The sequence below is a fragment of the Pundamilia nyererei genome, unplaced genomic scaffold, assembly GCF_000239375.1.
Source record: "Pundamilia nyererei isolate P.nyererei 1_Seehausen unplaced genomic scaffold, PunNye1.0 scaffold00147, whole genome shotgun sequence".
NCBI classification, from domain to species: domain Eukaryota; kingdom Metazoa; phylum Chordata; class Actinopteri; order Cichliformes; family Cichlidae; genus Pundamilia; species Pundamilia nyererei.
Window position 1 is genome coordinate 1,073,993 of NW_005187548.1, and position 13,473 is coordinate 1,087,465.

The following is a 13,473-nucleotide window of genomic DNA, read 5'->3' on the forward strand; positions in this document are numbered from 1 at the left end:
TTCTGATTCTGATTCTATTAATAATCTATGAAATACTGACTAATAACCTTTATAAAATGGTTAATAGCTGATTTGTAAACAATGTAAACAATACCTGGATGGTTACAGTAACATTTCAACATAAAACTATAAAACTTTAATAAAGACTGCGCAGTGCAGCAATAAACGTTGCATGATGGCTCAATAGCAGTCACTGTAACAGCTATTCATTATTTATATGCTTAAAATAACTATGTTAAAGGAAACACTATGAACCTAGTCTATGAATCGTTCTTTGACTTGTTAACTTTTGCGAGCTGTTTGGTTAAGTATACATACCAAATCTAATTCATTTAGGAAAACAGGCGCTTTGGATTAAATGAGAAAGCTGTAAGCCCACGCTAAAGAATACAAACATTTGTGTGTATTTGTTGCCCTGAGACTGTGAACAGGTTCAGGATCAGGGATCAGTAATAAAACCAATCAAATAACAAAAGTAGCTGGAAAATACACCATAAAGTATATAAAATGTTATGTGTGCTGATGACAACAGATTACAATTTTTATTACATTACACATTTGACTGTGTATAATTTATATTTTTTACAAAGAATAAACATGAATTATAAAATTATGTAGTAGTAAATTATATGTGAGCAATAGTGACAGTAGTAAATCTGTGAGTACAACAATAAAAATAACCTACAATAACAACCAGAAGGCCAGAAATGTAATGAGCAAAGCAAAAAGAGAAACAGAGTGATGTCAATACTCCTGCAACAGTGTGAATGATGATGTCAGGACATCTACAGTGTGGCAATACTTCTATTTGAAATCTACTATGACTTTCACAATGCTAGTGATGAGAAATGTTTTCACCACCATACTCCACGCTCTGTTTCTCACCGATCTGAATGTGATTCGGTCCAATGTGGAAAGGTGTCACTAGGCCCTCCAAGAAGTCTCGGACGCGTCTGAAGTTAATGCGTCCGATGCTCCAGGAGCCGTCCACCAACAACACGATGTCTGCAGCTGCATCGCTCGCACATTCAAATGGTTTCCTTGAAGACATGCCTTAATAAATAACACAAGAAGCAAAGGATGTAAAGAACACACGTACTTTAAATGAGGAAACAGATGGCACCAAAACTGTTTTTAACGTGAAGGCGTCTAACTATTGTGTACATGTGTCGACATGGTGCACAGATGCAGGAGTGAGCTTTCATGCATGTGAACGTCTGTTTCTTTCCTTCGATTATAAAGGAGAGAGGCGAAACAAATGCCCTGTAGCCAAACAGAATGGTCTGTCATTATCGCTTAGCTGTCCCTCCCCCCTGTAAACACTGTCATCACATTTCAAACACTTACTGTTAAGTTACAAGAGAAGGAAGCTGGTGGAGGCCAGACATTACTTTAGTTTAAAATGAGTGATCACTGCTATTGTGATTGGAGATTCTGTCAGGTTTATGTAACACTGGAGGTCACTGTTTATCGGTACCTGGCTGGGTGGGAAATGGGCTCTTTCGGGGTTTCTCCTGAGCTGGTTCACCCTGTGTTGTTCCCTGCTCCTCCTTGTTCTCCATCTTGGAACGATCCCGCTCTTTCTTCTTCTTCCTCTTCTCTTGGCCACTTTTCTCAGGGGTCTTATCTGGGAGTTCAGAGGGGGTATCTGTAACTGGAGGCTCTGGAGAAGAGAGGTAATAGTAACCACTTGGGTGGGGTTACAGTAAGATAAGCCAAAATTGTTTAGGGGACCAGATGAGGCTGTGCATGACAAGAAATCTGATGACTTTAGATTAGTCTGAGCTCATAAGCATCAAAGGGAAAGTGAGAGAAAACCTTCTTTAGCTGTTAACAAATAAACATTTTCATTTCATGATAAACATTTGATAAAGTCAGAAAAAAGTCCACAGTTTTCCCCAGTAAGGATTTTGACTTGTTTATGAAACTGTGTGGGAGTGAATAGTTGCCAGCAGCCAATGTAGTGAAAAAGAAAACATGTATGACTATGGCTCAGATTATGTGAGCTTGTTGCTAGCTCAAGTCAGCTTTGTAAGCATTATCCATGAAAGAGACAAAATATATGTGTCCTATCTGATCACGCCACTGGCTGTGTCCTTATTCTGCTTTGTGTTGTTTTGTGGTAACTTTTACCCAAAACACTAATATCATCAGCAAAGCACGTAGTATTCAGAGATCTATTATTCTGATGAATAATAACATGTCTCAAACTAACCAATCGTGGCAAGAACATGTTGTGTGCTCTATGTTTTTGTTTTGTGTGGCTTTGTCACTAAGAGCTGTCAGAAAACACCTTAACCCCCCAAAAAAACGTACAGGACTCACTATTTTTTTAATATAGAGTTATGGTCACAAGCTTATATACACTCATCATGGGCATGAATGTCAATTTGGGGTTAATTTTTCTTTCCATCCTCAATTACTAAAATAATAATTAATCAATTAAATGAATTAACTAATGAATGAATTCATTACTTTAATTACTGAGTGCACAAGCTAGAATTTATTTGGGATTTTCGAGATTTTTTCAACGTTTTTGACAGTAAAACCTTTTTCTAGAGGGCATTTGAGTTGTCCATATGGGAAGCTACAAATCTCAGTCAATGCTCAAGGTGTCAGTTTTGGAGCAGGGGCCTCTTTTCATAGTTGGCGCCCTCTCTGTATATGGTGTACAGAGCTAGATAAATATCCATGGAACCTAAGTTGCTTCACACGCCACTATTTAGGAAACTAATAAAGGATTACACTGGAGCAAGCACAATATTCAATAAACTAGTGGCTGTGATATAGTGGTCACTACTATCCCTTGTGACCATAGCAACCCATTTTATAATATGTTGCTGCTTAAAAGGTTAGCATCAAGGGAAAACATGAGAGTCTAAAATTGTCAACAATAATATTGTCTTTCATATTTAATGCTATCTACCACCATAAACTACCTGTAGTACTGGCAGAGGCAGGAGTGGTAGTCGTAGGTTCTGGATACAGAACTGTTGGTACATCCAGCAGAGCCTCTGTTGCATCTTCCAGTTCTCCTGATCCTGACCCACCTGGCAACAACTTCTTCCTGTGCTCTCTGGTGCCGCTGCGGATCATCTCCTCCTCCCGCAGAGTCTGCACTAGAAGAGAGAAATGTTGATCATCTGTGTATATATATGTATATATATGTATATACATATATACATATATACACACACACACACACACACACACACACACACATATATATATACATATATACATATATACACACACACACACATACATACATATACACTGCATATATATATGCAGTTAGTGGTACAATGGATTACACATGTGACTACAACTCAAACTACTCTAGACTAGACTCATGGTTAAAGGTCAAGGAACCTTTATGAGCCCACTGGAGTCACTTGTGTCTCCGGTTATTCACTGTGCTAAAAGTTGCTTTAATTCATATGCAAACACAAAAGGAGAAAAAACTGTAAGATCTCCAAAAGTATTTTTAGCATATCTTTGTCTGGAATTAAGGGACAAAAATTCTCAGTTAAACATTTATTATGTTTTCTATGTTATATTGTGAATACAAAATGCGTTATTAAGAGCTGCAAATGAGGATGAAAAGTAAGAATTGCCTTGACACAGTAACAGTATTAAATAAGTAAGGGACCCTGAGGGAGTAAAAATAAGATGAAGACACATCAGGAAAGAATTCCCAGACTGCCATCATTCCAACATGGCAGCCGGCGTTCCGAATTTCCAAGTTGAGGCATTTTCTGGCCTGCCTGGACACGCTTACCTCGACACAGTAATCTAATACTTCTTTCATCCTTTGCAAGCAGCCAGAGGCTACATGAAAATATAACACAATCACATGAGAGAATCATTTACACCTTTACAATATGTCGACTGTGAAAGGGACTCACAAACTGGGGAGGAAAACAACCCAACGGGCTACAATGACCGAGTCTAAGCCTCCAAACACAAGTGACCCTTCATTAAAATGAATCCTACTATTTCTGTCATTAGGAATTAAATTAAATTAAATCTGCTCTCCTCCCTGCAAGCTGCTCCTGCTTAAACACAGTCACGCAGTGTGGATGACTGTGTGAGGCTCTCTGGCCCAGAAAGCCATCATCGACTGTAACGTTTACCAGTAAGTTTGTGTCAGAAGGCAGATTTACAATCCTGGAGAAACACTCAATCCAAGCATGTAATCCAACTGGTAATATTAGTACTCAGCCACTGTGAGCGTGAGGTTATGGGCTTGCATGTGTAAAAAAATGATCTTCAGAATATTATATAAGATGACAGCTGTCACTCATTTAAACATTACAATCTACATGAACCTCTTGATTACTCTCAACAACTCAAATATATTTATTATCTCCTACTACTATCTCTGCTCAACATACAAAAAGCTTCTTACTTACACTGTAAGTAGGAAACTTAGTTTATATACTGTATAAAACTAATATATAAACTTACTAAATGCTAAATATATAGTCTCACAACAGACAGACGATTTTAAATTGTCTCCATTTCTCCAATCAACCCTGCTGTCTTTCTTACTTGTGAATCGTCTCTTTGCAAGAAGTTTCTCTGTCGTCCCATTGAGCACAAGGACCTGGAGGTAATATTCCTGACTGGAGTCCAGACCTGCCACCGTTGCCCGGCCCCGGGTGGTAGTCAACATGAGCTCTGGCTGTGGCACCTCTGGAAAAAACAAGCATTTGGGGTGACTAATCTTTCTATATATGTAAAGTGAATTATATAAAAACACATCACTGTGTGACATTGAAGACAGAGTTTGCATAACTTGAATTATGCTTGAATTCTACAGGAAACATAATAGAAACGGCAACTATTTGTGAAGCATGTTTCTGGAGATAAATAGTCATTAATGAATTAAAATTGTGATGTATCAACTTAGAAAGTTCATATACAAATTACTGATTTCAAATTTTAAAAACATGTGAGCTCAAAAACTTACCAGCTCTGCAATTTTGACATCACTCCTTTGTTTGCCTTCGTAAGTCAAAACTTTGACTTCTTATGTATAATTCTGACATACGAGGTCAACATTTTTACTTCTATATTATATTTTATATAATATATTTTAGTGGCTAATGCAAAACTAGGCAGTATATTTTTTATTGCTGAAGTTATTAAGTAAGCAATAAATCAGTGAACAAAACTTCATACCACTGCCATATTTTTCTGGAACAAAAACCAAAAAAGACCAGGACTAAATCTTAACAAGGGTCTTTTGAACAACCAACAGTTCCTACTTTTTTCTTCATCTGATCTAAAAAATAACTTTTACACTTTCTACGGTGCATTTTCATCTGATCCTTCAAATTCCAGATACCTGTTGAAAGTCTGGGCACTTCTTTGTAATGACTTTGCCAGAATTGGACAGCCTTACCTCTTTAATCCTTTCAGCACCACCTTTTCATTCTCTTACTGGCATCCTACAACTTTAAACACACTACAAAAGTGCTGCATTAACTTCTTCTTTTAAGTTCATCTCTGTCTCTCTCTTAGACCTGCCTGGACTTAGCTGCGCTGTGTGGAATGGGAGCTAAAATGCCGACAAAGAGAAAACAATGCTTAAGAAAAATCACAGATGTGGAGATAGAGGGGAGGAGAATGGGCTGTATTTTTATCCAAATTATGACCTGCAAAGCAAGAGAGCTGGCAGTCTGGATGGCAAAAGAATACTTTACCAACCCATTTTTAAGCAGTTTCAAACTAGACAGGGATGTGTGGTATAATAAAAGCTTATGAATAAACTTCATGATGTTTATTATGTCATTAAAAACGTATAATTATTATACATTTGAGACACTTGGGAGCGAGTGTACTGCTGCAAACCATAGGAAAATGTTACATAGCATTTTCAGGATTGAGTGTGTTCCTGTTGCTTCCCAAACACAACCTTACTTGATGTGCAAAACGGTGTTGGAACATTTATCAGAGAAGCAAAAACTTCACACACCAGATGTGCACCATTATACTAAAATACCGCTGCACAATAATACAGGACAAATCTCTTATTAAATCAATCAAGTGGCAGTGCCTGTTCGTTGACCGTAGAGCCCAACCAACATATCGGCCAATATGATGAATCAGCATTTGCAGTGGCTGATAAATAAAAATCAAAGAAAGGACAGAAGAAACACCATTCAGCCATGTTACGAGTTTTGATGTTGTACTGTTTGTCTACCAGAGGATACTCTGCAACTTCCTGTTGGCAACACGCGTTGCCAACACAACCAAAATGTAAATGAACAGTCCACGAGTTGTAAGAGTAAAAGAACCGTATTTGTAACTGTACTGTTATCTTAGTGAGTACTTACATGAGTTAGGGAAATCTGTTTACGCTTTGTGTGGATGAAAAAAAAAAAATTCTCATAATATATTGTTAAATCACCAAATATTGGTATTGGTCTTAAAAATGCTATTTTGGTGTTTGTTCTCTTCTTTTAGAAAATCCTATCAAGTGATATTCTTAATCCTCCCAAACCTTGATGACCAGTGGGTACCACCTGTGAACGCTACCAAGGTTGTTGTTTTTCTTATTTTTCCTACTCTGAGGACAACATGTGATTTCAGCCTAAGACCTGATTCATACTTTCAATTTCATCCCAAGGCTTTTAGATAGACTTTGTAGGTATATCAAATTGGAGGAGCTCCTAACTCTGCTGTCAGAGGACTTTCTTCACAGCTGGAGAACTCTCACCTGAAATCGGTCTCACTCTGACCTTGTAACCCTGAACAGGCCCATCAGCCTCCTTCCACTTCATCTGCAGTCTGTCTTCAGACAGGACTGTCAGCTTAAGACGACCTTGACAGAGACAAAAAGAAGAATAAAAAAATATCTGGCTTTAAAATGTTTAGCGCATTTTTCTGGTTAAAGACTTGGGTCAAGGGAAAAAGTTGACATGACATTTGCAGACTTTTCAAAGATCAAAGACACAAGCAGTGAAACTTTCTTCATTCTTCCCATTCTCTCACTTCCTTCTCAACACATCAAATTCATCTCTTGTTCTGATTTTATCTACATAATTTCCAGCAGAGTTTTCCCCAACAAGCAGTGTCTTTCATGTTTCCATCATGTATCCATCAAAGCATGCCCTGTCCTCCCATCTAGCATAGAAACAGGAACAGGACGCCAGTTGGAGACTGCAGGTTCAAAGGTCGTGTCAGAGGAACGTCACAAAGTTACACTGTGACAGGGTTTTGTATTTACTATGCAGTGGGGTTATAGATGGAGAGGAAGATGGGGAAGGAGGGGAGGGGATGCAAAACGGAAGTAAAGAAGACATGAACAGCATGAATTACAGAACTTTATAACTTGTGTGAACACATGACCCTCAGCACTCAACAGATCCTTTCCTGACTAGCAAGCATCCATGTAAAGGCCTCTGTCTGCGACTGTGTACTGGGCCCAGGGGCCACTGGGGGGTCCTTCATCTACATGTGTGTCTGGCAGGGAATCACATAGGGACTGACGGGACTGACCGTGACCCTGACAAGACAGGGTCACGGTCTAACAGATCCACTAAGAACAACAACTTTTCCAGACAGACAGGCAGTTATGCAGCCAAATACAGTATCTGTATTGTGCTCTACGATTTGTGGGCTAAGAACAGCTGGATTTGCCCACCATTTCCAGTTCAACACTCAAAATATAATAAGTTCCTTGAGACTTGCAGATTGTTTCTTTTATGGGATGTAGTATTAAGTATCGATGAAGTAAATATGGAAACTAGCAAAGTCTCAAAAATACCTCAAAGTAATTGGTTTGTCCTTATATGTTCATTTTGACATGGTGAGTTGTTCATTATCAAACTAAATACATACATTCAGCATAATAAAAACTGTGCTATAGAGAAACACAGTCTTTGGATGATTATGACTAATATGGTTACATTAGTTCAGTTCATTTGGTTTTGGGAGTGACTGCTTTTCCAGAGAAAAAGACCTCGCTATCATTCTCTTCATAGCAAATATGTTTTGATGCTTGAATTCAAATAAAATCATTGACCCGATAACTTGTATGCTGACAGTACAAATTAAAAAAGGTTCTGCCATCCGTGCCAACCTGATATTTCTTGTCACTGTGTGGATACACAATGACAGTGACACACAGAAAGCCTCAAAAGCACAGACATCAAATGCATAGAACGTCGGAATAACTGTTTGTATAAATGTGGGTAAATGCTACAGAACACAAAGTAGATACATTATGCCAAAGTTTGTGGGTACAAGACATTTATGTGCAAAAGCTACACAGCAGATCATCAAGACATCAATGCGACTTCACTATTAGCTTGCTTGGTAAGAGTCAAATGATTATTAGATATATGTGTATACCTTGGCCATGGACAGCAGCAGACAGCAGCAGGACACTGAGCAGGAAAAATGGCATTAGCCAGGAAGATGACAATGATGTAGCAAGGAGGTGAGGAGACATGAGTGGAGTCTAGAAATATAAAAAATAACGCTGTCAGTATTATTTCATTTATGTATGCTCTTATTTTTACATACACACACACAAACACACACAAACACACACACATGTCATTAGGTACACATGTTCGACTGACTTTTGACGGAAATATCTAACCTGCCCAATAAGCTGGCAGCAAACCAGGCATCAGAATGATAAAGAAAGGTGATTTAAGTGACTTTAACCATGGCACAGTTGTTGGGTTTACAGAGAATGGTTTGAAAAGAGAAAATAACCAGTGAGCAGCAGTTCTTTGGGTAAAAAAGGCAACAGTAACTCATAAAGTCGATTTTTACAACCAGGGCATGCAGAAGAGCATCCCTAAATGTACATATCGAACCTTGAAGCAGATGTTCTACAGCAGCAGAAGACCACACACAGTTTCTGCTTCAGCTAAGAACAGGTAAGAGGAATTCACACAGCACTAGATAATCTATGATAAATGGACTGTTCTTATATAGAGCTCTTCTATGCTCTTTGAGCACTCAAAGCACTTTATGCAACTTCCTTCATTCCCACAGTCACACACATTCATACACCGATAAACACATCAGACAGCAGCTTGCTCAGTATCTTGCCCAAGGGACAGTCTGTATGCAGTCTGGAACAGCCAGGGACCAAACCACCAAACTCCTGATTATTAGATGACCTGCTCGACCTTCTGAACATGTAAAAAAAACAAACAAACAATGAATTTTTCATGATGGTGTGTTTTTGAGTTCAATTATTTCAGCTTTTCAGATTTTGTTTTTTAATTTTCTATTTCACAATATAAGATTTGTGGATCAGATTAGAATTTATAAATCAAACAAATGAACCAGTCATAAACCGTATTCTACATTTGTATAGCTCATTTAAAATATATATTTCTACTTTGGAATACCTTTCATATCAACATAATGGGGAAAAAAGCTATTAAAAAACAGGTAGTTTTCCCATGGAAATTTTTATGTCTGACTCAGACTACAGATGTGCCTGATTTTGTCCAATTACAGACCTCAACACAGCTAATGATACACCAGGCTATAATATTAACAAACGTGCAGCCCTTGAAGAGGCCGTAAACCTACCATGCTTCTGTCTGAGACCCATTAACACTTTACACAACATCCATTAAACACCTTCAACTAATTCTAGATCCCAGGACTGAACTTATTTTATAGATATCAAATGTTGTGTTTTTTACACTCCAAAGAAGGAACATTATTTGGAGTCTTGGAATCTTCTAAGAACAATAATTTATTGCTCAAAGCTAAAAGACCAAACTAATTATTTAAAATCCCACTTCCATAAAAAAAAGAAAAGTTCAGACACCATGTAAATCACAAAGAATTTAAAAAGTTTAAAGCCTTTAATCAAAAATAGCCAAATTAGTTTTGATTAAAAATGTTAAATTGGTACTTTTCAGTTTTTTTGATTTTTAAGAAATCTGTCCTCATTTCAATTTGGTGCCAGCAGCACATTTAAAAAATGTGGTGGGGTGGCAACAGAAAACAAAACAACTAAACTAAAACTGAGAGAACATTTACAACCAGCTAGGCAACCAGCAGCATGTCACATGCATGATTTGCTCTAAAAGGCCCTCTCAAGGAGTCTTTTATATGTAAAGGGAAGGTTTAAGAATATTGCTCAGGATCAAACTGCAAAGAGTTTAGGAATTTCAGCGTCTGCTTTTTTTGTTCCCCAAAAATCTTACTAGAATTTGTAATTTTGAAAAACCCTGTAAAACTGTAGGAAGATGATCTTTAGAAAACAAGGACGAAAGGAATGTCATTTGTTCTTTGTGAATAAGAACACTGTTCAACAAACACAGGCTGAACAAAGACACAGTTAACACAGCTGGAGTTCACAGACCAGCTCGGCTTATCCACGGCTAACTGGTGAAGTGTGACATGGAAACACAAGTAGAGATAAGGAGAAATATCAACACACATACAGAGACCCAAAGATACTGATTTCACTGTAATAATTTATATTAACAATAATTTGACATACAGTACTGTGAAAAAGTATTTGCCCACCCCCTGATTCCTTTTTGTTGTTGTTGCATTTTTCATACTTTAAACCCCAGATCATCAAACTACCACCACCATGTTTGACTGCTGGTGTGATGTACCTTTTATGAAATGTTATGTTAGTTTTACATCTGATGTATGGGATGGAAAGCTGATGGCAAATACTTCTTCACAGCGCTGAACACTCATTGTTAGCATTTTGGACTTATTTTAATGGATTCCTGCCTGAACTTTCTTGCTTGTCTCAATCAGAATCAGAATCAGAAAGGGTTTATTGCCAGATGTTGAGCAGGTTTACAACATTAGGAAATTGCTGCGGTGCTTCAGTGCAAAGGCACAACAGGCAACCAGAGTTTAACCCTCATCCTACCGACATATTTAATATGCATGGATTAGTTATATAGTTATTGTCATCTAAAAGAATTATTAATTCAAATTAATTAAAAATGAATATGCATATTTTATATAAAACAAGAATCTGTACTTTTCTTTAAAACAACTTGCATCTTTTATCCAAAATGTAATTCATGTTACTTAAAAGCTTATTTATGATCTTTTGAGTGTGGAATCACTTAGTTTTCAATCATTTTAAATAAACATTATTTCTGTTGTATTTATATGATGAAACCAATCAGGCTTCAGATAAACACACAACCAGCCAACCGAGAGAAACAATCTCTACCATGTCCTGGGTCTGCCTTCTAGAAAAGTCCGAGGTGGTGAGGATCCCTGAACTCACGCCAACGGCCTTCTTTGGATGTGGAGGCATGGCGGCTGCACTCTAAGTGCCTCCCTAATGACTGAGCTCCCATCCTGCCTCTGAGGGAGAGCCTAGACATGATTCAGAGGGAACCCATTTCTGCTTTTATTTCATTTTTCCGTCACTATCCAGAGCTCGCAACCACAGGTGATGGTTGGGACGTAGATTGAACTATAAAGACCAGTGTACCAGTAGAAGTGCACCAAGCCGTAGAAAACCGAGATGATATCCTGAGACCACTGAACCCTCCACGCCCCCCTTACCTTGGCTGTGCCTAGAAAATCTGTGCATAAATATTATGCAATGAATCAGTGATAAAGGGCAGTCCTGTCTGCGCGGCCTGACTTTCTGCAGGCGGTGCAAAGAAACAAATTACTATGATTGTGCAGGAAGCAGAAATGACTAGAGATAACTAAAGTTAATTTAGTTGCCACTCAGACTGGGGATTGTCATGCAGCGGTATGAGCTCTGCTTTTAATGTGTGGCATGACTATGTCCATGCCACTTTACTAAGAACTAATTGACTGACAAAGAAAGAAAATACATTTGATATATGACAAAAAAATTTTTACCTCTGGGGTCTGCACGGGGCCCTGACAGTACGATGAGGGTTAAAAGACATTTCCAACATGCCTATCCGATGTCATCGTGTGAAGTATGTGATGGAACTACATTGGGGGTTTTTGTATAGTTTTCTCATGTTTCACATGTGCCTGCTTGCCTGAATGTTGCAAAGTCAGTGCTTGAGTGGCACATTGTGCACTTATTGATGTGCCTGTCAGACAGAGAGCAAAAGAGTAGTAATGTTATGCAGTTCCTGTGGAAGTCCTTTAGTTTTGCTTTGAACTCATTTTTCTTGAATGAATCCAAAGCCACAGGCTTATTCTACAAATTATTTTTACTTAATAATAAGACAAGAAATCATTGCACTGGTGTTAAAGACATAAAAGGAAATATTCAATCTAAAAGACTGGATTTATACAGGGTATACAGTCACTCATTTCTGGATGCCTTTATTGCCCTTGGAGTGACCTCACCAGGAAAAAATGACACCATCACGAAATAGCTTGAACTCCGGCTAACTGTTAGGTACCCAGGTGGCAACACTTGACCCTGGATATCAAATTTCAGTGTCATGGTTCACCTTAGGTAGAAGGTTTTAAGACAGCTGGTAAGAGCTATGAGGTAAATACACCTGGAAACAACAAGTCAGCAATTTAAATGATGAAACATGCTTTTGACGCACTTAGTAGAACACGCTAATAACCACCGGATATAAAACTGTAGCTTGTTGAATATAATTAAAATAAACGCTTAATATATATTTAACTTACATCGAATTAAATACTGACAACTATTTTAATGTACACACGTTTTACAAAAATGTTAAATAAGTGAATTCTTTAAAGTTGTTAAGAAATTAGCTGCTGGAGGAAGCTGTTTTGACGCAATATAGCACGCCAATAACTGCGTAGATATATCTAAAATAAAGGTAATTCATGTTTAAATGACTGATAATTAAATACCGATACTTGTTTTTAAAGTACACATAACTCGCACAGTGCAACACGTTAACTGGTGTCAAGCACCACAAAAGTAGCACAAGTTTGCTTTTTGTGTGGTAGGTGTCTCGCAGGTCCAGGACCAGGTGTTTGTTTTTTTCCACAGCAGCTTGAAACAATGCACTGCATCGTAGGTACAGGCTACGGTAGGTCATTTATCTAACACCTCGGAATGAATAAAAAGAACACCGTCACAAACGCACTTGGCCGTTTTCTAACACGGTCGCTCTCAGAGCGGCCAGGTGAGCTCTTACCTGGCGGTTCGGTGAGTCCAGTTTATTCCGCACTGCATTCCAGAGGCGGGATGTCAACATGCGCAGGTTTCTGCTCCACTCTGAAGCCTGCTTCCTCTCAACAGGTCGTATCTGAACGTTTCAGGGTGAAATCTGAGAAGCAAGGCCCTCCTGCTGCTCCGGCATGGGCGTGGCACTCAGAAGAATGCTCCACACAGTGGGAGACACTTCTACAACCATACGTTTGAGCTATCCTATGTAACGTACAGTGAAATATTACCCCGCTTGAGCCGCATACAGTTCTGCTATATAATACCATGTGCTCTACTGTGACTGCCATATTGCAAAGTTAAACACACAGTGTGCTTAATCAACGGCGAGTACACTTTATATCCCCGTCCCT

The 13,473-nt window shown here is 38.4% G+C and overlaps 1 protein-coding gene across 2 annotated transcripts in view; it reads right to left on the reverse strand.

The window, feature by feature from the left end:
- Positions 1-13,194, reverse strand: part of LOC102193592 (collagen alpha-1(XX) chain) — a 36,325-nt gene extending 23,131 nt beyond the window's left edge. For both annotated transcript variants that reach the window (XM_013913726.1, XM_013913725.1), the window contains exons 1-7: positions 13,092-13,194; positions 8,365-8,473; positions 6,728-6,832; positions 4,555-4,698; positions 2,940-3,119; positions 1,478-1,663; positions 886-1,053 (exon numbers count right to left, since the gene is read on the reverse strand). In XM_013913726.1, the coding sequence (XP_013769180.1) occupies positions 886-1,053; positions 1,478-1,663; positions 2,940-3,119; positions 4,555-4,698; positions 6,728-6,832; positions 8,365-8,473; positions 13,092-13,151 (952 nt within the window). In that variant the 5' untranslated portion in view covers positions 13,152-13,194. The remainder of the gene's footprint in view (positions 1-885; positions 1,054-1,477; positions 1,664-2,939; positions 3,120-4,554; positions 4,699-6,727; positions 6,833-8,364; positions 8,474-13,091) is intronic.
- Positions 13,195-13,473: the final 279 nt, after the last annotated feature.